We start from the raw sequence: 25,927 nt of genomic DNA on the forward strand, positions 1-25,927 counted from the left end.
AACGCTAGTCAGGGCTCACTTGGAATATTGTGTACAGTTCTGGTTGCCCTATTACAGGAAGGATGTGGAAGCATTGGAAAAGGTGCAGAGGAGATTTACCAGGATGTTGCCTGGTCAGGAACGAAGGCCTTATAAGGAAAGGCTGAGCCACTTGGGTCTGTTTCATTGGAGAGAAGAAAGCTAAGAGGGGATTTAATAGAGACCTACAAGATGATCAGAGGATTAGATAGGGTGGACATTGAGAGTCTTTTTTTCCTAGGATGATGACGTCAGATTGTACAAGGAGGCGTAGTTGCAAATTGCGGGTTAGTAGATTTAAGACAGATGTCAGAGCCAGGTTCTTTACTCTGAGTGGTAAGGGCTTGAATGCCCTGCCTGCCAATGTAGTTAACTTATCCACATTAGGGGCATTTAAACAGTCCTTGGATGAGATATGGATGATGATGAGATAGTGTGGGGGTTGGGATTAGATTAGTTCACAGGTCGGCGCAACATCGAGGGCCAAAGGGCCTGTTTTGCGCTTTATTATTCTATGTTGTATGTACCTTGGTAATTGTGCAACATCTGCATTGGTCTAGTGAATCTTGTAATTTTACGTGTTGCAGGATTTTATTATGCCAGTGGTCAAGTATTTGCCATTACTGAGATTCTGCACTTTGCAGGAGCCATACACTTGTCCAATGTTTGGCATCCTCTCCTAGTTTTCATGAGGAAGATAGGAAATATGTATTTGTAGATATGGGGAATCTTTCACTAGCTTGATCCAGTGATGTGCCAGATGTTCCAGTGGTGAGCTGAAAGGATCCAATAGAGTGAAATTTCAATACTTATGGGTGATCATTTAGCAATTTTAAGGCCTGTCCATGTGCCAGATCTTGTGAGCATATCAGGGGATGAATGAATTTTGTGGAATAACAACATAACACTAGAAACTGAAACAGGAATAGTCCACAGCCTGATCAACCTGCTCCAGCATTTAACATGATTATGGCTAATCTTAGGTTTCAACCCCACCTGATCCCCTCACCTTTTTGATTCCCTGAGACTGTCTCTCAGTCTATCTCAGTCTTAAATGTATTCAGTGATACTGCATCCACCAGCCTCTGAGATACAGAATTCAACAGATACACAAACCTTTTGAGTGAAGTAATTTCTCTTCTTAGTCCCAAATGATCAATCCCTTATTTTAAGACTGCCCCTTCAGCACCTACCCCATCAAGCTCCTTCGGTATATTGTACATTTTCAATGAGATCACTTCTCACTCTTCTCAACTCTAGAGAATATTGATCTAATTTACACAGCTTCTCATCATAGGACAGCCCCTTCATCCCAGGGTCCTTTACTAAAGCACCACCAAATGTAAGTAAAACAAATTGATTTGTTTTTGGACAACACTTCCTGTAATCACTATGAAAGAAACGATTTTATGAATTGGACCATATCATTTTTCCAAAGTTGCTAGATACAGGTACAGTTATAACATTTAAAAGACGTTTGGGCAGTTACATAAATAGGAAAGGTTTAGAAGGATATGGGCCAAATGCAGACAAATGGGACTAGTTTAGTTTGGGAACCTGCTCAGCATGGATAAGTTGGACTGAAGAGTCGGATTGGTGCTGTATGACTCCACCTCTTTAAGCGTACGTTATTAACATTGGCAACAACATGTTGCCATCTCCAGTTTCAGTGCTGACTCACTTGCGCAGTCAAGATTTAGTTTTGTATTAAAATAACTTTGTAATGCTCTCAGCACAGGATCAGTGTGATGTTTCAATGTTCATGTATTTTGTTTGCTTCGCTTCCTGATGCAAAGCTGTGTTTCTTACTAAGATATGATTTGGTGTTATTTACAGCCCTCTTACTTATGGAATCAACTTCAAACATTATTATCATCCCTCCAAGCCATATACCATCCTAACTCAGAACTAAATTGTTGCTTACCCACTCAAAATCCTGCAACTCTGTCCCAAACAGTACTGTGGCACTATAAAGATTTTGGCAGTTCAAGAAGTTGACTCCCCATCACTTTCTCAAGTGAAATTAGGAATGGACAACAAATGTTGGTCTAGCTAGTAATGTACACATTCTCTGAACAAAAAAATAGTCAGACCGTATTTTTCATTGTAGATAGCCTGAAGACCGGTTTTCCTAATGTGGTCATGATGTGTTTTTGTGTCTAAAAGCAAAGCTCTGGGCTTGATCTGATTGCTTGCCTTTCTTCCCCATGTATGAGCATCCTTTCCTCCTCCAAATCCACACTCGTCTGCCCAGTTCTACATTGTGCACATATTGAATTCGTACTGTAACTCAAAGGAGGTGGTCTTTATTGAATTCTTTTGTTTGCTTTCTTTCTGGTCTTGTACCTCCTTGCACCTAGTCTTGTAAACACTGCCATATGTGTTTTGGTTCAATCTTTCTCACCTCTTTTACTCTTTTGTTTATAAAATTTTATCGCATTCGTGGTACAATTATAAATTGGTCTGAATGGTCCTCTATCTATTTCGTATTTGAATCGTTTTCATGGTCGTCTTCAGTTTACATCTGAAGAAGAGATCCCTTTTTTTGTGTTTACCTACAAATTTGAGCATTCAATGAATGCTGTCAACTTGTAGTCACAATATATAATAAGAGGTGGTAACAGGATCTAGATTTGTTTTCTGGACATTATGCTTCCTCCAGTGAACTAAACAATTCTACCTCCTGAGAATGTCTGTCACCTCAGTAGAGAAATTATGTTGATTAAAGTGCATAGATTTCATTGTTTCATTCTTACTGTTTAAAAATATTGATAGTAATCATATTTCTGGGACAGGAGTCGTGTCTGGACTGAACCCAGTCTGTTAGAAGCTGCTAAAGAAGAATATGATGGTGTGATTGAAGATTTCTTGAAAGTTGGTGAAAAGCTATTTGGGCCATATGTATGGGAAAGGTAAATCTTTCTGCTGTCTTTTATTCAAAAACTCTTGTAAGCACACAGTTCCTGCACACAAACCCCGCTTCACATTGTCATTGCTTTTGTTAATTCTTTTACATTTAACTTAAAATTACATATTTAATGTTGGATCTGCCAACATAAACATTTTATTATGGTGTTTTCCATAAAAGCAAATTGCTTGTCACAGATTCTCAATAAATTAACTGAAACGCTGATAACAAATGTCTTTTCTAATTGAAATTTCTAATGCCTGAAAGAAGCAAACTGAATTATTTCCTCTTTGCAGAAGCAAACTCGCTTTCTCTAAATTAATGTCTATTTGCTAATTCCAATTGCATATATGTTAACTCCTGTCTACAACACTGGAGAATCAAACCTTTGACATGCAAGTTTAATTGCATCATTTTTCTCATACTTCTTTTGCCTTTTGCATACACTCTCGCATGCCCTCTCTTGTCATCTTCCTCTTGCCTTTCAAGTTTTTCACATGTGAACCTCTGCCTTCTCCCACTGTTTTCATTTTCTTTATTAGTTTTTCTTAATGTGCTTTGTAACATTCATAGTACAGCTTTAATATGAACCACTCCTAACTGGCATTTTTTAAATGCCTATTTCGCAATTATGTTATTAAACTCGACCTGACTGAATTTGTTGTGTTTTTAAATATCTTTTCATAAGGTTCTTACTGAATCTTCAACTTTGCTTGAATAAGCATAAATCATAAAACAGTAGGACAGTTTTTTTTCTCATCTGTATAACATTAGTTTTGCAATGTACATCAGTAAATCAGTGTGTCTATTGCTGTCGGTGTTTGACATGATGCCCCGGTGTTTAAAATCTTCAACTCTGTGCCTAATGGCACAGTCGAGAATAGTGGGTACTAAAGAAAGATTTAATTGAAGAACCAATAAAACGGAACTACAAATTCTGGAGATCTGAAACAGCCAGCAATTTCTGACTTTGCTTCATTGAGGAGGACTATGACCATCATAAACCCCTGCAGATTAGATTGTAGGTTTTAACTCCCATTGTCTGCTGTTTTCAGTGACATTGTTCATTAAGCAATGATTTAACCTTTTGCTATTCTGAAGAACAACTTGTTTGATTAGCTGAAATATAGGGGCAATGGACATGCTATTTCTAAGGTCATTTCATTAATTTACTGTCCTTATCTGTTCACTATGTACATGTTCATTGTAGTTGACAGTCTCCATTACACCCTTGATATCGATTATAATCTGGTCATTTACAAACTATTTAGTAATTTATAAATAAAATTCTAGTTTGACATTTTTATGATGTAATTAATAGTTAGGGTTTCAATCACTGACATTGATCAATTGAATTGGACAACAGTGTTGGAAAGAAAACTTTAAAGGAATGAGAAATATCTACAATAATAAGTATATTCTTTGACTAGATCCTGGGTTTATTTTTCAAAAAAAGTTCATTTTCAAAGTTCTTAAAATTGTTTTCGAGTTATTGTTTTGCGGCTGGTGGCAATCTTCTCTGAATTTAAATCCACATTATGAATTCAAACTTGCAATCTAGGCAGTCCCTTCATTGGAGTACTTTTGGGATAGCTGCAATGACAGAGTTGCAATCTTTCTGCATCGATTAGGCAGAGGTTCCATCTGTTCACGCAAGTGGGTGTAAAAGATGCCATGGCATGAATTGGAAAACATTAAAAGCAATTTCCTAGTATCCTGGCTACAATATTTCCGTTTCAAAAGTAATTCATTATTATTGTTTGCTTCTGAAGTCCTGAGAACATGCTAAGCTGCAGATGCTTTTCCTGATCAAAAAAAATTATCGTTTTCTTTCTATAATATATTATGAAGTTAGATTCGAGAAATTGAGACTAAGGAGAAGGCTGAGGGGAGATTTGATAGAAGTTTTTCCAAATCATTAGAGGTCAGGGCATAGTAAAAAGGGAGAAACTTCTGACATGTAAAATTGAGAATCAGATCACATGCTTTTAAAGTGTTTTGCAAAAGAAGCATATGCAAGGTGAGGAAAAGCTTTTTCTCACAGTCAATAGTTATAAGCCAAGGTCTAAAATGCAGTACCTACAAGTGTGGAGGAGGCAGGATCGATTGCAACGTTCAAGAAGACTTTATATGATTATTTAAGTACAAACAATGGGCAGAGTTACAGAAAAAAGATAGATTGGCTCTCTGAACATTTGGACTTAGTGCCAGTGTAGATACAAGGGGCTGAATCACCACCTTCTGCACCATAAAATTCTGTGGTTTTATGACTTGTTTCTGTGCCCCAAACTAAATTCCATTTGATTGCTCATGGCTCTCAGCCTGTATGTTGTTTAGCTGCACAAAACCTAGCAGCCAAATTTAAAATACATACACATTTACTAGAAGATAAAACTTTGAACCAGAGTGTCTGCAGTGTCTTTTAAAGGGACGTCCAAAAGATTGCCACGTCATTTCTCAGATTCAGAGTGATAGGTTACAAAGTGAACTGTCTGTTTGTTACGCAAGTTCTTTTGTTTTTGCAGCTGTACGGAGCTAGCTTCTGGGAATTGCTCTCCACTGAGGTGTGGTTTTCAAAAATCTCTTTTTGTTCTTTTGAAATCAAGGGAGTAGCAAGATTCGTGAATAGATTCCAGAAAGCCAAGATGAAACTGCAGATTGCAGTACAGAAAGTGAAAGATAAATTCTGGAGTTGCTGAAAGTCTGAAATAAAAATAAAATGATGAAAATACTCAGCTGTGTTAATGAGTTCTGATAAAAAGTCAATAATCTGAAATGTTGAATCTATTTTTTCTTTCCATCAATGCTGCCTGAATTTGATATTTTTCAAGCTTCTATTTTTATTCTACTGTGGAAAATAAACTCGAGTAACTGAATTGATTTATCAACTGGCAATAGACTGGATTTTTGCAGATCCCTGTACATTTTATTTTTGTAACATATTTGAGCTATTGTATAGGGTAAGAAACTTAATGGAGAAAATCACAGGATGTGCCCATTGAGACTGATTGTAAGCTTCAGAATACAGCTCTGTCCCTGCCTAATTTCATCAATTCTTCCATAGGTTACATATTCTGATACAGAACCATTTCTTCATCCAGCCATAGTGACCATCTCAAGTTTTCATTTGCAGAACTAATTTACGATTCATGTTGTATGCCATTGTTGGTGAGGAGAAGATGAGTATTGAGACATGATATAGTGAGAAAATCATGTGTGGATACATTTGGGGGATGTTTTAACTGTTTAAAATAAATAACCCCAAGTTTCTTGTAATATTCTAAGGTATGATCTTCTCTTCATGCCTCCGTCTTTCCCATTTGGTGGGATGGAGAATCCCTGTCTTACGTTTGTTACTCCATGTCTGTTGGCTGGAGATCGTTCATTGGCTGATGTCATCATCCATGAGATTTCTCACAGCTGGTTTGGCAATCTTGTAACAAATGCCAACTGGGGAGATTTCTGGCTTAATGAAGGCTTTACAATGTATGCTCAGCGGAGAATTTCAACAGAACTTTATGGTATGTCTTTTAAGAGTGTACATTAGTGATTTAGAATTTCAGTCTTCCAAATGTGATTTCTAAAAATGTGATAATGCTTATTATTCATCTTCGTGCCATTTGGGTATACTGCTCAATTGAGGTATTGAACCTTAGTACATTTTTTCAGAGTTTTTAAAATAAATTTATTTATTTCATATGATTTAAAATGTAAATGCTTAAGTGTCATCTAATTTTATTAGTGTTATTCATGATTTTGGGGTTAAAACACTTTTTCTAACGGAGCCAATGAAGGGAATTGTTTCTTCTCCTAACATTTATGATGGAGATTTTCCAATGTGATGAGTTGTCAAGTTGAACAGACTCATGGTAAGGAACTGACTAGAAGTTAATCACATCTCATTTTGGGAAGTTGTATGAAGTATAGCAGATCATAAGGTGTCTAATCAAACAGCATGTGTACAAATTATACATGCATCTTTGTTCGTATTTTTATGAAGCGGAAGGGCCTAAAGAAAAGGGAGATTTTTTAAAAACAGAGTCATTGGTTTTAGTTTTTAATCCTGTTAAAGGTGGGGTCTAACTAGTTATGAGCATTCTCATTGTCACTGCCTGTGGCACTCCAGGAGAGTATGAGGGAAAGTTTGGTTATCTCTGAAAGATTGTTGTCTTTTCCTAGTTTTGCTCTTTAAACCTAAATCCAGCCCCTGACAAACTGCTGAATTGTTTGTTGTCAATTCTATCCAATTTTATTTGCACGTAGCTCTGTTGCATGATGTTACAGATATTGTTAGTAGGTAATCTATCTGTACATTTTATTTCTCAGGTGCGGCATATACTTGTCTCGAGGCTGCTACAGGGAGAGCCCTGCTTCGTCAACATATGGATAACACAGGGGAGGACCATCCACTCAACAAACTGAAGGTCAAAATTGAACCAGGTGAGAGTTTAGCCTTTAGATCTACACAAAAACAAAGTGCTAAAGCAACTCCATTGGTCTGGCAACATTTATGGAAAGTAAAATAGAATTAACTTTTTGACCCAAAAGACTGCTCTGCAGAACTGAATCAACCTTCATGAATTTAATGAATAAAAAAAAGCTTTGTTTAGATTCACTTAGAGTGAATCCTGATAGAGGCTTGATTTCAAAAATCTTTCTCATTAATAGAGCCTGCTCTATAATTTTTATGGTTATTAGTGCACCAGAATCAAGTGAATATTTCAACGAAGTGAACAGAAATGAATGGTTGAAAACATTTTGCAATTGTTGCTTTGTTTAGATTCACATTTTGTATAGTTCTTACATAGAAGACATTGATTTGCTCACCTCAATTTCTCTGCTTCCCTCATCTATTCTAAGCTAGCTTTCTCCCAAGCTTTGCTGTATTCTATTCTTTCCGATCTACCCCTCATTTGGTGCACTGACCTGTAACTTGCAGAGGTTACGCATCAACTCTCCAACACTTTCTCTCACCTGGGCCATGAGCCCACCACTGAACATTATGCCATTGTTTCTAGGATTGTCACTGAACTTTTCTCCTCAGTGATCGTTGCTGCACAGCTTCCCACCTTGCAGTTCCCTCAGCCTCTTCTGGCCCACTTCTACCAACAGAATGCCCTAGCGTGCCCACTGTTTCAACTTGTTCCCGCAACACTGAACTTACCTCTTCCTATTCTAGGTTTTTTGTCATTTTGTTCAGTCTCTTCTAACTTCCCCTCAGCCTCTTCTGGCCCACTTCTACCAACAGAATGCCCTAGCGTGCCCACTGTTTCAACTTGTTCCCGCAACACTGAACTTGCCTCTTCCTATTCTAGGTTTTTTATGTCATTTTGTTCAGTCTCTTCTAACTTCCATTTAATTCTTCTGATACGTTACATCAGTTCCACAGTTTCCAGTTTCTTGACCCCAGGCACCACCTCTTCACCATGGATGTGCAACCCCTCTACCCCTCCATTCCTCACCAGGACAATCTGCAGGCTGTCTTTCAGTTTCTTAAATGGAAGTCTGAACAGTCCCAATCCATCTTCAACCTTCTCCGCATTGCTGAGCTTGTTCTTCTTTGAACAATTTCTTCTTTAATTTGTCTCGTTTTCTCCAAATAAAGGTGTGACTTAGTACACATATGGACCTTTTGGCACTCCTATCTTTCTTTGTGCAAAGGGGTTTGTGGAACAACTCTGCTTCCAGTTCCTCTTGGGTGTCAATCCATATACTCCAAGAGATCAGTGACTGTATATTCGCCCTTCCTGCTCTTGTATAGATCTAGAAACATTTTATCAATTTTGCTTTGAATTTCATTCTTTATTTCTCTCACGTGAGAGTCTTGCCTTCCCTTCCTTGACTTCTCTATCTCCATTTCCAGGGATAGACTGTTAACGTTCATTACAATTGTGGCAACTCCCACATCTCAATTTTGTTGCATTCTGCTATATCCCATTTTCCCATTTTTTTCATCTGAAACTAAAGCGCCAAGACTATTGAGTAATTGATACTGTAAAGAAGAATGGGACATTAGTGGGTAATGAAAAATAGGCAGACATAGATTTATATAGGGCCTTGCAAACTTTTGAGCCTGCCAAAGTATTTAAAAACAATGGCAAACTTGTTGAATTGCAATTACTCTGGTAATGTTAGAGAAAGAAGTGATATTCAGTGCTTTGTAAGTTTAGATGGTCCACCTAACCTTTGCTTCCAAATTTTGCAGATTTCTTCACACTCAGATGTATAGGAAATTTATTTTTCTTTAATTGTAATTAAATTAATTTGTTGTTTAATTCATAACTGCTGAATTCATTTCATTGTAACTTATTTTAGGCATTGATCCTGATGACACATATAATGAAACTCCGTATGAGAAGGGCTATTGTTTCGTGTCATATTTGGCTCACCTTGTGGGTGATCAGAACAAATTTGATGCATTCCTTCGGGTAAGAACCCTTTACTAAGTCTTTCACTAATAATGATATTTATTTAGTTTTATGATAAACTGGCCGATTTTACATAAACCTTATGGGACTTAGGCATGAAGTTCCAGCTGTACTCCAAAACTTCATTTATTTTACGTTCACTCTTCTCAAGCTTAGCTGAAGCCATAGAGTCTTAAAATGTTGGCTTACACACTCTTTTTATCTACTTTTATTGCAAAAGGTAACCTCCATTGACCAGTTTTGTTTTGGGTTTTCAAGTAGATGTTTGGCTTGTGCTCTGTGCTAAAGACTGCTTCTATACTCCAACAAAGCAGGATCTGACCTTATACCTGCAGGGGTAATTTTACAGAAACTCTTAGGTAATGTAAATAACTTACTTGATTTGAGAAAAGCCATTGAATTATGTCCTGACCTCATGATTGAGAAATAGTAAACACTTCTTTATAATTGAAAGCATAAATTATATAACCGTTTAATTAAAATTTGTCATAAGCAGTAACACCAGCTTTCACTTGAAGTTTCATTAATTCATTTGTTGTTAGTAAACCTGGGATGGAGGCTTTGGTATTTTTATATAAATGGCTACCTGTAACAGCCCCTGGACGTCCCTGGGATGTCTCCATCCAAATTACAGTACCGATTGGCAAACTGGGAGAATGCCCCCTGGCATCACTTACTGTGTCCTTTCAAATTGATACTTGGAACATAGGAAACAAAAAGCTCCTTCTGTTGCTGAATTGTTTATCATATTAACATAATGCTTCTCCAGTCCAGTCGTTATGACTTCCACAAACTTTGTAACAAATGTATCTGTGGGATAAAAAATAATGCCTTTAGTTGACATATCAAATAATTTGTGTATGTTACTGTCAGGGATAGACATATTTGTAGTAACAAAGTCTAGTTATCTGAAACTTCATCTGATATGTTTTAAATGTGAAAAGTATTGTACAACAGGGAAAACTATCTTCTCTTGCAGTGAAGGAATAAAGGGCTTTTCCATGTTAGCAGTTTAACTTGAAGATTAATTGAATAGTATGTAGAATGCCGTTACATCACACATTTAAGGGTAATGTTAGTCATTCCTGATGCTTTTTGGAACAGGTTAAGGAATTTGTTTTTGGAATTGCAGTAGGTAAACAAATGTATTCACATATAGATTGATTTAGAGAAACAAATTGTTGAAGAGTTACGTTAAACTGTTCAGTTTAATAGTGGCAGTCCGGGGATCAAGTATAGAAGACCACTAGAAATCTTGCAGAACACAAGATGGAACTGCAACTGAATGAAATAACCAATGAAAACACTAAAAGTTCTTTACACACAAATTAATCTTCAAGTTAAACTGCTAACATGGAAAAGCCCTTTATTCCTTCAACCACTCTTTTCAAGAAAAGACACTTGTTTTGATTGTTAGTCTGTCAGACATGATTATGTACATACTGACAATTTTTCAAAAAGCATGAAGATGATCATCTCATTGAGTTTAGAAAATTATAGAGTTGAAACTTGGACATTTTTCACATTTTACTTGCATCTGATTCACTGTACTTGTTGCATATATTTTCTGACTAAAAGCAAGCAACCTTATTTTCAGCATTCTATCCTGATGGGTAGTTAGAATTTTCATGAATATTATTCCAATTTTTAATCAAAACACAAAGATAAAGGAAGATTATAGATGGTCTATAAATACTAGTTTTGTCAGTGATTTTACATTAGATTTCCTACAGTGTAGAAACAGGCCCTTCGGCCCAACAAGTCCACACCGACCTTCCGAAGAGCAACCCACCCAGACCCATTCCCCTATATTTACCCCTTCACCTAACACTACGGGCAATTTAGCATGGCCAATTCACCTGACCTGCATATCTTTGGACTGGAGAGGAAACTGGCGGACTCTGAGGAAACCCACGCAGACACAGAGAGAATGTGCAAACTCCACACAGACAGTTGCCCGAGGTGGGAATTGAACCCAGGTCTCTGGCGCTGTGAGGCAGCAGTGCTAATCACTGTGCCATTTCATTTTCATTCTAAGAACATAGTTTGAGTGCTTTATTTCTCAAAGTAGGCACTTTTATTGAAAATCCCTATTTACAATTATGTAAACAATCTTGGTCAAGGTTTTCACTGCCTCCCAAGTAATGGGTTTCTTCCTTTTTATTTCCTTTCATCAATCTCCTTTTCCTTGCTTCCCCCACTCACTGCAAATTAATTTTTGATATCTTAGTCTATAGAAACTTTCTACACGGTGTTCCTTGGCAATTATTTGGAGGACAGTTTTCCAGTTAATTAAAGGATAAAATATCAGCTTGGCTCAGTCCTGACCTCTGTCAGTGGAATATTGTGAATTGTAATGCCAGTCTTGTAACTGAGTATAATTTAGTAACATATACTAGTAAATTGTTACAGGTGATACCCTTTTGATGAAGTAATCAATCAAGTCTTATTCTGTCTGGTTTAGTGACTCAAGTGGACATTAAATCCCATTGTACTGTTCAAAGAAGAGCACAAAATGCGGCATTATTTGGAGGGACTTGTCCCTCAAACATCTACCAAACACAAAATTAAGTCATTCATTGAGAGTCATGGAATTCTAAATGACAATGTTGCATCTCTATAGGTGCGGCCAGACCTGCGTTTCTTCAGCATTTTTCTTTTCCAAACACTGCAGTATTTTGCCTTTTTAACTAGTCATTCATAGAACATAGAACAGCAGAGCACAGAACAGGCCCTTCAGCCCACGATGTTGTGCCGACCATTGATCCTCATGTATGCACCCTCAAATTTCTGTGACCATATGCATGTCCAGCAGTCTCTTAAATATCCCCAATGACCTCCTCACAGCTCTTAAACTCAATCCCCCTGTTAATGAAAGCCAAAACACCATATGCTTTCTTAACAACGCTGTCCACTTGGGTGGCCATTTTAAGGGATCTATGTACCTGCACACCAAGATCCCTCTGTTCTCCACACTGCCAAGAATCCTAACCTTAATCCTGTACTCAGCTTTCAAATTCGACCTTCCAAAATGAATCATCTCGCATTTATCCAAGTTGAACTCCATCTGCCACCTCTCAGCCCATCTCTGCATCCTGTCAATGTCCTGCTGCAGCCTACAACAGCCCTCTATACTGTCGATGACACCTCCAACCTTTGTGTTGTCTGCAAACTTGCTGACCCATCCTTCAATCCCCTCATCCAAGTCATTAATAAAAATTACAAACAGTAGAGTCCCAAGGACAGAGCCCTGTGGAACACCACTCACCACTGACTTCCAGGCAAATATTTTCCCTTCTACTACCACTCGCTGTCTTCTGTTGGCCAGCCAATTCTGTATCCAGAGAGCTAAGTTCCCCTGTATCCCAGTCCTTCTGACCATGGGGAACCTTTTCAAATGCCTTACACCACATTCACAGCTCGACCCTCATCAACATTTCTAGTCACATCCTCAAAGAACTCGATAAGGTTTGTGAGGCATGACCTGCCCCTCATAAAGCCGTATTGACTGCATTTAATCAAGCCATGCTCTTCCAGATGGTCATAAATCCTATCTCTCAGAATCCTTTCTAACACCTTGCAGAATCCAGATGTGAGACTTACTGGTCTGTAAATTCACTCACCTCTCCTTAAAAAACCTTTTTCCCCTTTTGCTACGTTTCCCATTTATCCAAACCTGGAAGTACCTTTATTGAGTATACTTTGTAAGTTGCTTCCAAGGCCAAATGGAAATATGACAAAGTATTCATTTATGGTGTCAGATGTGCAGAGTAATGTGGATTAAGTTCTGTAGCTATTAGTTACTATGAGAAAGATGTGCCAAAATGTAGTTGGCTGAGGTTTTTTGAATCAGAGAAACACATGATGTAACCAGTAACTTGGACACAAGCACTTCACCATGGGATTCATATTTGTCCAGTATCTGACTGCAATTTTTTTAAAAATAAAAGTTTTTATTCTTTCCAAGACTGTTTTGGTGCCCAACCCTAATTGCCATCAAGTAGGTTGTGGTGAATGCATCCTTGATAAGCTGACATCTGTCTGGTGCAGGTGCACAACTGTTAGGATGGAGAGCTCCAGGATTTTGTTGTGAAGGAAGAACAATATAGATCTAAAGATGTGGCTTGGAGAGGAACTTAAAATTAGTTATGTTCTCTCTGCTTGCTATTTGGTTTTTGGCATTTGTTTTCACTTGAATAAACTCTTATGTCCTTAATACTCTCTTGTTTGGTTGCAGGCTTATGTGAACAAATTTAAGTTTCAAAGTATTGTAGCTGAGGATACTTTGGATTTCTATTTAAGCTATTTCCCAGAGCTCAAGGAGAAGAATATCGAAAAAATACCAGGTAATGCTCTTTTATTACATTTACACCTAATTTGAGGGAGGAATACTTTTGGCATTGTCGTGCTGTTATTCAGAATTTATCTTTTTCATGTCACTAATGGCTTGGGGTAGCTGTTTATTATGGTTTTCCAACATGTCTGTATGATACTTCTTATTATAATAGTGGATCCTTGATAAGATTTTAGTGCATTTAAGGTATTAATATCTTCAGATCTGAGGTTGGTTCATTTTAAGCTTTCCTGATGCTGCCTAATTTCATCATAATTGGTAATTCCAAGGTACATAAGCAATCTACTCCACATCACCGCTTGTTAAAAACATAGAAATTGAAGATAGAACAAACGTCAATAAAGTCTTCTACTTATTGCAGTCATGTTGCATTTTATTCATCTTTGGGACCTCTATATTTAATAAGTATTAAAATACTAGGTAGGCCATTTTGCATCAAAGACTCCAGTCTCCGGTTTTGTCCATGGCAACCAGCATCAATATTTATTCTCAGCATCATCTACAAATGTATCAGGTGCAATGTTCTGCATCAGTAATAATCAATCAATCAGTTCTGAAACTTTGTAGCCCACAGAACACCGAGTTGGGCAAAAGACAACACAGGCTGCTTATCAGTCTTCTCTCACCCACTTTACGTTGATAGAAACAAACAAATTAGGAGCAGGAGCAGGCCTTCAGCATTTAAGCCTCATCTACTATTTAATGAGATTTGCCTGATATGATTGAAGCCTCAACTCTACTTGTTTGTTTACCCATTATACCTTTTGACTCACTTACTAACAACAATCTGTCTTACTGTACATTAAGAATATTCAATGACCCTGTATCCACTGCTTTCTGGAAAAGAGAATTCCACAGACAATAACTCTTCAGAAGTTCTATTCTCTCCCACAAGGGGAAAAGTCCTCTTAGCCTCCAGCCTGCCAAGTCCCAACAGGATCTGGCATGTTTCAATAAGATCACCTCTCATTCTTCTAAACTCCAGTGGAAACTGGCTAAACCTGTACATTCTTTCCTTATAACCACTTCAACATAGGATTCAATCTAATAAACATTCTCCATAATTGCATTTGAAGCAGTTCCTTGTTCCTCAAGGAAGGAAACTATAACTATACACAACACATTAAATTTGGTCTCAGGACTGCCCTGAACAACTATAGCAAAACTTTCCTACTTTTATGCTCTTCCATAACCCTGCTACAACCTCCTGATTAATTGATCCCATCTTTTCCCATTAACAGGTGTTAAACTAAATGACTTGTAACTTCCATCTTTGTGTCTCCCTCCTTTTTGGGAAAATTACAAATGTAACTCCATCTGATTGAGTCCTTTCATAATCTGGAGAACCTTGGAAAATGCATTTAAATCAACAACCATTTCTGTTTTCCATGACTGGTCTGTATTGGTGTTTATTGCATGGCATATGCAGTGTACTTGGAATCTCCTTACCTGTTTATACAACTGTCACTCTCAGTCTGGCTTTGGACATACTGTAACCTCCATTTCTTGCTTACATTTGATCTAAGCTACAGTAAGGTCATTTCCCAGATGGGAATCTTATCTGTCAAATTCAGGGCTTTTTGAGGAAATGAAAGATAGTTCAGCCCATTTCACTGTTACTTTGGTGAGTAAATTTGGCATCTTATGTGGAAGACCATTTTTTTTATAATGCCTTACTATTGGCAGGGGAACTATGACCTAGTTCACTACCTTAATGGTTTATGTAAAATCAAAATACAGTGAGCAGTGATTTTTCTTTCCTCTATAAGTTGGCTTGCAATTTTATACCAAACTGAGTGACTACAGGAATTTGTTTTTGATGTAGATCTTGCTTATGGTTCAGTACTTTGAAAGTTTCGTTATATCATTATAAATATGAGAAAAGATCAGTCTGTTTGAAGCATTAGCATCTTTCCCAGTTTGTGCACAAAGTCCCCCAATTTGTCTGAGCTCATGTATTTGTTTTGTGTGTTAGCTGATGAGACCAGCACTACAGTGAATGCATTAAGATTGTGGACAGGGAGCCTGTTAGGACTTTACTGTGATCACTGATTGTCAGAGCCAAATTATCTTACACTCACTGGTCTTAGGCAATTTTCAGAAAAACACTTAATACTGATTAACGCATCCTAAGAATGTGTCCTACATCTAATGCAAATTAGATTACTTACAGTGTGGAAACAGGCCCTTCGGCCCAACAAGTCCACACCAACCCGCCGAAGCGTAACCCACCCATACCCCTACATTTACCCCTTACCTAACACTACGGGCAATTTAGCATGGCCAATTCACCTGACCCGCACATTTTTTTTTGGATTGTGGGAGGAAACCGGAGCACCCGGAGGAAACCCACGCAGACACGGGGAGAACGTGCAAACTCCACACAGTCAGTCGCCTGAGTCGGGAATCGAACCCGGGTCTCTGGCGCTGTGAGGCAGCAGTGCTAACCACTGTGCCACCGTGCCGCCCATAATGTTTGCAGAAACCAGGGTTGCACTGAAGAGAGTTCAAGTTTAAACATTTCATGTTTTTTTTACACTGATAATGCTGAGCAATTTCATCAAAAAAAACACAAATGAGTGTAAGTTCCAGGATATTATATCACCATATATTTCTACTTAAAAATATTTTAATTGAGGGATCAAAATAAGTACCTTCTCATCCAGATCTCTGTGAATATCAAAAATTAGCATTTGAGTCGCAAAAAGGCCACAGAATCACAAAGCACTTAAGGTTAAGACAAGGGCTAGGAATGTTTGCTTTGAATTGAATATTCTCTGTATCGGCTGCTGAACAGACTTATTTTCTTTTGATTTTAGGGTTTGAATTTGACTGCTGGTTGAACACTCCTGGGTGGCCACCTTACCTACCAGACCTTTCATCTGGTGATACTCTGATGAAACCTGCAGAAAACTTAGCAACTCTGTGGCTAGCTGCAGATCTGAATATGTATGCGATCAAAGCCATTGATATGTCATCATGGAAAACCTACCAGATTGTGTACTTCCTTGATAAACTCTTGGAAAAATCACCTTTACCCCAAGGTAATATTTCATGATTATATCTGTCACATAACAAAGCTTAATTTCCTAGTTACTTAGAGCAACACATGAGCCATAAACAGACGTTTAGACTGGGGCCATTTTACCATTAAACTCCTGAAAGAACATATTTTGAGTCTTTAAATTTGTGTATGAATAATTTTGTTTAAGCAATGAATTAAACACAGTGCTCACCTAAAGTGTTACGATCCAGCTGGTGATCTTTCAAAAGGAATCAAGTATCCTGACTTCAGTCGATTACACCACAACATTTCATTGGACGTCAATTTACATTCTGCCCTCCCCAGAAATCTCTTATTGAATAAGTAAATATTAAAAATATTTAATTTTATAGGGACCACCCTTAAGTATGTCACTGTCTTATGGAGAATGTCTAAGACAGCTATTCTCAGATAAAATCTTCACGTCTTCTCTCCTGATTGTGGATAGTCAAGTCCCTTTCTGCTTGGTTACTTTTCCTACAAATCCAAGCTAATCTGGTTGCTTTGTCTGCACCGAGGTGCTGCAAGATATGTTTTAAGTTTTTCCAACTTTTGTTCCCCTCCACATTCAAACTAAGATTAAGAATCATTTGCTTTCCAGTGATGAATTTATCTTTTACTCTGTTGTGTGTGTGTCTGTCATATGTTTTAACTAATTACTCCGAGTTGCAGTCCATACTGCAACCAAAGTACACTCAGCAAGCACCAAGATAGATTGAAATCAGAGTATCTCCTTACCTTTCACCTGGCTCCATGTGGCATATCCTGATCTGGGCTGTTTGGATTTACAATTTTCTTTTGATCTGATGAAGCAAGTGAGTTTTACAACTTCTCAGAGTTCACTTAAGTGTTTTTAAAGTAATTTAGCTTTACCTCCTAAACACAATCTTTGAACTGCACTTCATGCAAACACAGCAGATGTTTTATACTCAGTTCTTTAAAAAGCAAAAAAGTCCACTGCTATTTCATACCTCTCTCTCCTGACCATTTTAACTTGCAATCTGGAAGTTATATTACTAAAACATTCAAACTACGAGAGATTTGCAATATTATTCCTACCCAGAGCTGCCACCTTGACCCTATATCTGTAACCTTCCCGTTGCTAATTCACTTAACCTACACTGGTCAATTTAGCATGGCCAATCCACCTAATTTGCATATGATTGGACTGTGGGAGAAAACCGGAGCGCTTGGCAGAAAGCCACGGGGAGAATGGGCAGCATGGTAGCTTAGTGGTTAGCACTGCTGCCTCACAGCACCAGGGACCCAGATTCGATTGCAGCTTCAGGCAACTGTCTGTGTGGAGTTTGGACATTCTCCCCGTGTCTGCATGAGTTTTGTCTGGATGCTCCAGTTTCCTTCCACGGTCCAAAATTGTGCAGGTTAGGTAATTGGCTATGCTAAATTGCCCTTCGTGTTTAGGGATGTGTAGGCTAGGTACATTTAGTTAGAGTAATAAGATAAGCAAATGGGTCTGGGTTGGATACTCTTCGGAGGGTGAGTGTGGACTTGCAGCGCCAAATGACCTATTTCCACTCTGTAGGGATTCTATTCTATGATGTGCAAACTCCGCATAGTCGCCTGAGGGTGAAATCGAACCAGTGTTAACCACTGAGCTGCCCATTAAACATTTGATCTCTGAGTTGAAAATGATACATCATTCAACCTCTCGAGCTTGTTCTGCTGTTCATGACTGATCAAATTTTTAGAATTATTACTTGAGTTAGCAAATACTAATTTCTGTAAGCGAACCACACCATTCTTAATGCAAAGGCAAGTATGATCTTGAGCATTGCATAAGTTCTAAACCTAAGGATCAATTCATAGTGAAGGTTAAAGGCAAAATTGATCTGTGGTTATGCCCTCTTCAGCACAATGGTAGACTGTTACCTCAGGTTGTGCATTCAAGTCCACTTCAGATGTTTAAGCCTGTGGTCTGGATGGTTCATGCGTTGACTGAATAAACATTTGACAATGCTCTTAATATGCTTGAACAAAGTACAATACAGCACAGGAACAGGCCCTTCAGCCCGCCAAATCTACGCTGATACATTTTTCCCTTCCACACTGAAACTGTCTTTACTTATAGGATACATATCCCTCTATTCCCTTCCTATTTATATATCCATCTAGGTCCTTCTTGAAAGCTGCTCTTGTATCTGCTTCCATTGCCACCTCTGACAGTATGTTCCAGGCACTCCCCGTCCTTTGTATGAAAACATTGCCTTGCACATCTCTCAAACACCACCCCCCCACCCCCGACCTCTGTACCTTAGGAAAATGCCTCATATTTTCCACTCGATCCATGCCATTCACAATCTTTTAAATTTCTATCAGGTCAACCCTCAACCTCCAGTATTCCAGAAAAAAAACAAACCCAATCTATCCAACTTTTCTTTATAGCTAAAATCCCTCATGCTCAGCAATATTCTGGTAAACCTTTTCTGTACCCTGTCCAAAGCATCCATATCCTTCTGGTTGTGTGGTGACCGGAACAGTACGCAAAATTCCAAGTGTAGCCTAAAGCTGCAGCATAACTTGCCTATCCTTATCCTGAATTCCCCTACCAATGATGCATGCCATAAGCCTTTTCCTTAACTACCTCACCTACTTGCTCTGTCACCTTCAGTGATCTGTGGACCTGCACACCCAGATCCTTCTCCATATCAATACTCCTAAGGGTTCTGCCATTCACTGTATAATTTCCACCGTACTTAACCTTCCAAAATGCATCTCCTCACATTTTTCCAGATTAAACCATCTACCTTTTTACTGCCCATGCCTCCAAATGATCTATATCGTGTTGTATCCTCTGACAATCCTCACTATCCACAACTCCACCAATCTTTGTATCGTCTGCAAACATACTAATTAGACCAAATCATTTTTCCTCCAAATTGTTTATGTAGACTATGAACAGTAGAGGTCCCAGCACTGATCCCTGTGGAACACCATTAGTCACAACCCTCCATTCAGAAAAGCATTCTTCCACTCCTACCCTCTGTCTATGACTAAGCCAGTTCTGTATCCATCTTGCTAGCTCACCCCTAATGCTATGTGAAGTCACCTTTTGTACCAGTCTGCCATGAAGGACCTTGTCAAAGGCTTTACTGAAATCCATGTAAACAACATCATCTGCTTTTCCCTCATCAATCATCCTCATTACCTCAAAGAAAAACTTGATCTAGTTGGTGAGACACAACCTATGCAGCACAAAATCATGCTGTCTATTGCTAATGAGTCCATTTACTTTTAAATGTGTATCAATCTTGTCCCTGAGAATCTTTTCCAATAATTTTCCTATCACTGATGTGAGGCTACAGATATGTAATTTCCTGGATTATCCCTTTCCCCTGCCTTCAACAATAGGCCATCATTGGCTATTCGATTCCCTACTGTGGAAAAAGACCCATTGAGTCTACCACAACCTTCCGAAGAACATCCCACCCAGCCCCACTCCCACATCCAAGTCCCCCTAACCCCATATTTTACCATAGCTAATCCATCCCCGGTCACTATGGCAAAGTTAGCATGGCTAATTCACCTGACCTGCATATCTTTGGACAATGAGAGGAAACCAGATAACACAGGAAACCTACACAGACATGGGGAGAATGTGCAAACTCCATACAGCCAAAGACTCGAGGCTGGAATCAAACTTGGATTCCTGGTGCTAAGAGGCAATAGTGCTAACTACTGAGCTACCATGCTGCCTGTTCTCCAGAGTCACGGAGATCATGCAGCATGAAAACAGACCCTTTGTTCCAACCAGCCCATGCTGATCATGTTCCCGAACTGAACTAGTCCCACCTGCCTGTGTTTGGCCCATATCCCTCCAACCTTTCCTATTCATGTACTTATCTAAATGTCTTTGAAATGTTGTGACTGTACCTGCATTCACCACTTCCTCGGGCAGTTCATTCCACCCAAAACCACTCTGCGTAAAAACCGTTGTCCCTCGTCCTTGCCAAATCTTTTTGCTCTCACCTTAAAAATATTCCCCCTAGCTTTGAACTCCCCCCACCCTAGGAAAATGCCTATTGTCATTCACCTTATCCATACCCCTTATGATTTTGTCAACCTTTATAAGGTCATTTCTCAACCTCTTACACTCCAGTGAACAAAGTCCCAGCCTGTTCTTTATAACTCAAACCCTTCAATCTGGTAAATTTTCTCTTTACCCTCTCCACTTTAGTAATATCTTTCCTATAACAGGGCAACCAAAACTGCAAACAGTACTCCAGGAGAGGTCTCACCAGTGTCCTGTACAACCTTAATGTGAAGCCCCAACCTCTACACTCAAAAGGACTGAGCAATGAGGACAAACATGCGAAATGACTTCTTAACCACCGTGTCTACCTGTGATGCAAATTTCAAATAATTATGTACCTGAACCCTTAGGGGTCTCTGTTCCACAACACTATCCACGACCCTACCATTAAGTATATAAATCCGACCCTTGTTTGTTTAACCAAAATTCAATACCTCTTATTTATCCAAATTAAACTCCGTCTGCCACTACTCAGCCCATTCACCAAATTGATAAGATTTATTTGTAAGCTTCGGTAACCTTCGCTGTCCATTATACCAACAATTTAGGTGTTATTTGCAAACTTATTAACCAGGCCTCCTAAATTCTCATTCAAATTGTTTATATAAATGACAAACAAAAGTGGACCCAATACTGGTCCCTGTGGATCACTGCTGATCACAGACCTCCAGTGTGAAAAGCAACCTACCACCACCCTCTGTTTCCTACTGTCAAGCCAATTTTGTATCCAATTGGCATTCTCTCCCTGAGCACCATGCAATCTGACTTTATTAATAGTCAATCATGCAGAACCTTGTCAAAGACTAAGTCAGTGTAAACGTCTACTGCTCTGCCCTCATCAATATTTTTGGTTACTTCCTCAGAAAATTCAATCAAGTTTGAGAGAGACAATTTCCTATGCGCAAAACCATGCTGACAATACTCAATCAGTCCTTGCCTCTCCAAATGCATGTCAGTCCTATCTTTCAGAATTGCCTGCAAAACCTATCCATCACCAATGTCAGATTCAACATTTGTAGCTCCCAAGCTTCTCCTTACAGCCTTTCTTAAATTTGCCAGCCTCCAGTCCTCTGGCATCTCAACTCTGGTTGTCGATGATACAAATATTTCTGCAAGGGCCTTGCAATTTCCTCCATAACTTTGTGCAATGTTCTGGAATACATAAGATTAGGTTCAAAGTTTGTGCGAAGATTTGTAACTCGGGTGCTCGTTGTTGTGGTTCTGTTCGCCGAGCTGGAAGTTTTTGTTGCAAACGTTTCGTCCCCTGGCTAGGCGACATCATCGGTGCTTGGGAGCCTCCTGCGAAGCGCTTCTTTGTTGTTTCCTCCGGTGTTTATAGTGGTCTGTCCCTGCCGCTTCCGGTTGTCAGTTTCAGCTGTCCGCTGTAGTGGTTGGTATATTGGGTCCAGGTCGTTGTGTTTGTTGATGGAGTTTGTAGATGAATGCCATAAGATTAGGTCCTGGAGATTTATCCACCTTTGTTTTCTCAGACCTCCAGCACTTCCTCTTCTAATGTGAACCGTTTTCAAAATGTTAATATTTATTTCCCCACGTACTCTAGCCTGCATTTCTTTTTCCATAGTAAAAAACTGATGTGAAATAACATTTAATATCTCTCCCACCTCCTGAGGTTCAACACATGGAGAACCTTGATATTGAAGGGGCCCTATTCATTGGCTAGTTGCTCTTGATATACTTGAAGAATCTCTTTGGATTATCCTTATCTGCCAAGGCTATCACATATCCCCTTTTTGCTTTTCTGATTTCTTTCGAGAATGCTCTTACACCCTTATGCTCTTCAAGAGACTCATTTGATCCCAGTTGTTTATATTTACTATGATTCCTTATTCGTGACCATAATATCTGTATTAATCTTGATCTATCTTTGTTCATCTACTGTTCCCTACTCATAACAGCTTTATCCTTCACTCTAATAGGAACATAATGCCTCTGAACTCTGGTTATCACACTTTTGAAAGCCTCCCACTTGTCTGTCATCTTTTTACCTGTGAACAGTCTACTTTAGTCAACTTTTGAAAATTTCTGTCTCATAACCATCAAAATTTGCTTTACTCCAACGAAGAACCTTATAAAAGGCCTATTCTTTTCCATAACTATTTTAAAATATTATGATCTCTCGTCCTTAAGTATTCCCCTATTAACACTTCATTCACTTGTTTTGCTCCTTCTCTTGGAGGTACACTTCAGTAATATCAGATGGATATGCATATTATGTAACCAATGTGGTCATGACCAAATAGAAAATCATGTTCAGCAAAAACAGTATGGTAGATAACGTTAATTTTGTCATAATAATGTCTGGAACAAAATTTGAAAGCTGATTTTTTTGTAGGTAATACTGCAAAGCTGGCTGAAATGTATCCAAAAATATCCAAGGCCAAGAATGCTGAACTGCGTTTTCGCTGGGTGCAGATTGTTATAAAAAATAACTATGAGGATGCATTTGATGAACTCCAGAATTTCCTCCATAGTCAGGTATGTGAATGAATACGTTCATTGAATGAATAGGTCATAATCCCTTTACATACTGTTCAACAAAAATACTTGACTACGTTTGTGAAAGATCTAATTAATTATAAAAACACATGCTGTTGGATACATTCATTTTAAAAATTTAGTAATTTTAAAGTGCATTGAAAATTTTATCAGATAAATAAGAGCAAGTGGAAGAATGGGATCAGGCAAAGAGGTGGATTGAGAGTATGTTTTGGGAAACATGGGGAAACATTGAGGGGGCAGAGCACCTTTCTTGAGAGGAGAAAGACTGGGATCACCGAGAAAGATGGTTTGTCTGAAGAAAATAAGGTTCAAGTGGTTGAGGAAAATAATGCAACTAAGACATTGCATTGCCAAAAATAACCATACAACTGGAACTGAGGTACAAGCCACAAACAAGATTGTGGCATGTAGAAAAAACATTTGATCATGATAGGGCAATGTTTCTTCTGCTTTCCATGTCATTTTTGATTGAGTTTAGTGCAAACATGCTCATCAGAAACAAAATTGTTAAATTACTAGAATTATTTTTTAAATGATCATAAAAGTCATAAAGTGATCAACCTTCACGAGTAGGGTGTCTATAAACCTAATGTTAATCCTATGCTACAAAATGTTTGAAATACTGGTGCTTTCCATCCTACTGAAAATTGTCATTGTGCCTTCACAGGGAAAACAAAAGTACACTGTTCCGGTCTATCGAGTGATGTGGTCTCAAAATGAGAAGACACGTAAACTGGCACAGGAGGTTTTTGCAGCCACAGGCAAACAGCTGCACAAAAATGTTCAAAATTACGTGAAGAAAATTTTTGGCTAACATGTATGATTTATCCTATAAATGAAGTTTTAAAATTCTTAAATTTTCTACTTTACACTTTTCTTACTTCCCAGCACACTTTTGAATATTTATATTTCAAAATGTACTGCTGTTAAGCATAATTATGCCTTCAAATTTATATGTATAAAATCAGGTAAAACAGTTTTTGAGTATGTAATCTCTTTGCCATTGTTGTACGAACATTTTTGTCTTTCAGTAAGGATAACAGTCCTCAACTTGGGTATTTTCCTAAATAGGTTTGACAAGTTAAAACTCATAAATTCAACTGTTTGTTGATCCCACTGGTTCACTTGTAATCACTTTTACAGTAGCTTTTAACTTCGAAAATTAAAGGTGTTTCAGAGAAATATAACCAAGATTGGAATCCTGAACTGAGGTGCTAGCATCTAACCATTTTGATCTCTTTAGAGAGTGCATCAATTTAGCATATTCAAATCTTTGTCTTTTCAATCTAATCGCCTAGCTGTGAATGAGCTTCAGAACCATATGATGTAAAATTACTTTTGCCAGTTGCCTGTAGGGATGACAAAGAATGTTGGGAGAATCGTAACAAAAAAAGCTTATCTATTTCTCCTGCGAGTTTGTCAACAGCCAATAGACTCGTCCAGCTTTCAAGGTCCAGACAGAAAACCATGTACGATGCTCTTAAATTTATAGAAATTTCTAAATTTTACAAAACGTGTATCACATTTAAAAATGCACAGCAAAATAAAGCACAAAACATTGTGACTTCCATGAAGAATGAGACTTCCTGAAGCAACTTTGAGGGGACAAAATTTCTAACAAGCTAAGATTTTTAGTATTCCAAATTTAGTATTTCCTATGTAACATGTGGCCTTCTAACTGTTGCAGTAATAACAATCATTTTACCAGCAATAAAAAAAATAACTTTCAGGCACACCACCGTAAATTTTTGAAAATGTGTTCTTGGAAGAAATGTAAACTAAGTGAGGGGCACAGTGGTTCTCTGATGTCATGAGTAGCTGTTCCATGGTCATTGGCCACAACAATTCAGACAATTGACTCACCAAACTACCTGCTCCTCGAAGTCCTTGCAAGGTGATCTTCGATATTTTCTCCAGGTGGATGATGGACCAGAAGAAGAGGAGTAAGAGTTCCCAATTTTCATTTGATCAGCACATTTCATGTCTGTCTGTCCTCCGATGTCAGTGAACAATCCCCACGTTATGGTTATATACTTTTATTTGTCGAAAAGTGTGGTGATGGAGAAGGCACAGCGGGTCAGTCAGCATCTGAGGAGCAGGAGAGTAGACGTTTCAGGCATAAGCCCTTCATCAAGAATGTGGATGGGGAAGGGAGCTGAAAGATAAATGGTGGGTGGAGCTGGTGGGAAGGTGATAAGTGGATGCAGTTGTGAGGTATTTGGTAGGGGGATGGAGTGGATAGGTGGGAAGATGGACAGGTGGGTCAGGTCAAGATGGTGTTGCTAAGTTGGAGGGTTAGATCTGGGATGAGTTGGAGGGAGGGGAGATTTGGAAACTGGTGAAGTCAATGTTGCTGCTGTGTGGTTGTAGGGTCCCAAGGTGGAAGATGAGGTGTTCTTCCTCCAGTTGATGGATGGCTTTGATTTGGCAATGGAGGCGGCCCAGGGCTTGCATGTCCTTCAGGCAGTGGGAGGATGAGTTGAAGTGGTTGGCCACAGGGCAGTGGAACTGATGGGTGCGTGTGTCCCAGAGATGTTCCTTGACATCTAAGATTCTGTTCAGAGCTGCTTTTTAGGCTTAGTGTCACTGAGGGCATACAGGAAAC

The 25,927-nt window shown here is 38.6% G+C and overlaps 1 protein-coding gene and 1 long non-coding RNA gene across 2 annotated transcripts in view; one reads left to right on the forward strand and one right to left on the reverse strand.

Annotated features, from left to right (window-relative positions):
- The window catches only part of LOC122563208 (arginyl aminopeptidase (aminopeptidase B)), a 37,223-nt gene extending 12,924 nt beyond the window's left edge, over positions 1–24,299 (forward strand). The window contains exons 4-11 of the mRNA XM_043716769.1: positions 2,814–2,930; positions 6,212–6,447; positions 7,253–7,366; positions 9,242–9,354; positions 13,592–13,700; positions 16,528–16,752; positions 23,156–23,298; positions 23,990–24,299. Of these exons, the coding sequence (XP_043572704.1) occupies positions 2,814–2,930; positions 6,212–6,447; positions 7,253–7,366; positions 9,242–9,354; positions 13,592–13,700; positions 16,528–16,752; positions 23,156–23,298; positions 23,990–24,136 (1,204 nt within the window). The 3' untranslated portion in view covers positions 24,137–24,299. The remainder of the gene's footprint in view (positions 1–2,813; positions 2,931–6,211; positions 6,448–7,252; positions 7,367–9,241; positions 9,355–13,591; positions 13,701–16,527; positions 16,753–23,155; positions 23,299–23,989) is intronic.
- LOC122563209 lies at positions 3,814–25,682 on the reverse strand. The gene is made up of 3 exons (XR_006315529.1): positions 25,186–25,682; positions 9,941–10,164; positions 3,814–5,629 (listed from the first exon to the last, which is right to left on the reverse strand). It is a non-coding gene; the product is annotated as an uncharacterized LOC122563209 (long non-coding RNA).
- Positions 25,683–25,927: the final 245 nt, after the last annotated feature.

The sequence above is a fragment of the Chiloscyllium plagiosum genome, chromosome 26 (assembly GCF_004010195.1).
Source record: "Chiloscyllium plagiosum isolate BGI_BamShark_2017 chromosome 26, ASM401019v2, whole genome shotgun sequence".
Classification (NCBI taxonomy): Eukaryota; Metazoa; Chordata; class Chondrichthyes; order Orectolobiformes; family Hemiscylliidae; genus Chiloscyllium; species Chiloscyllium plagiosum.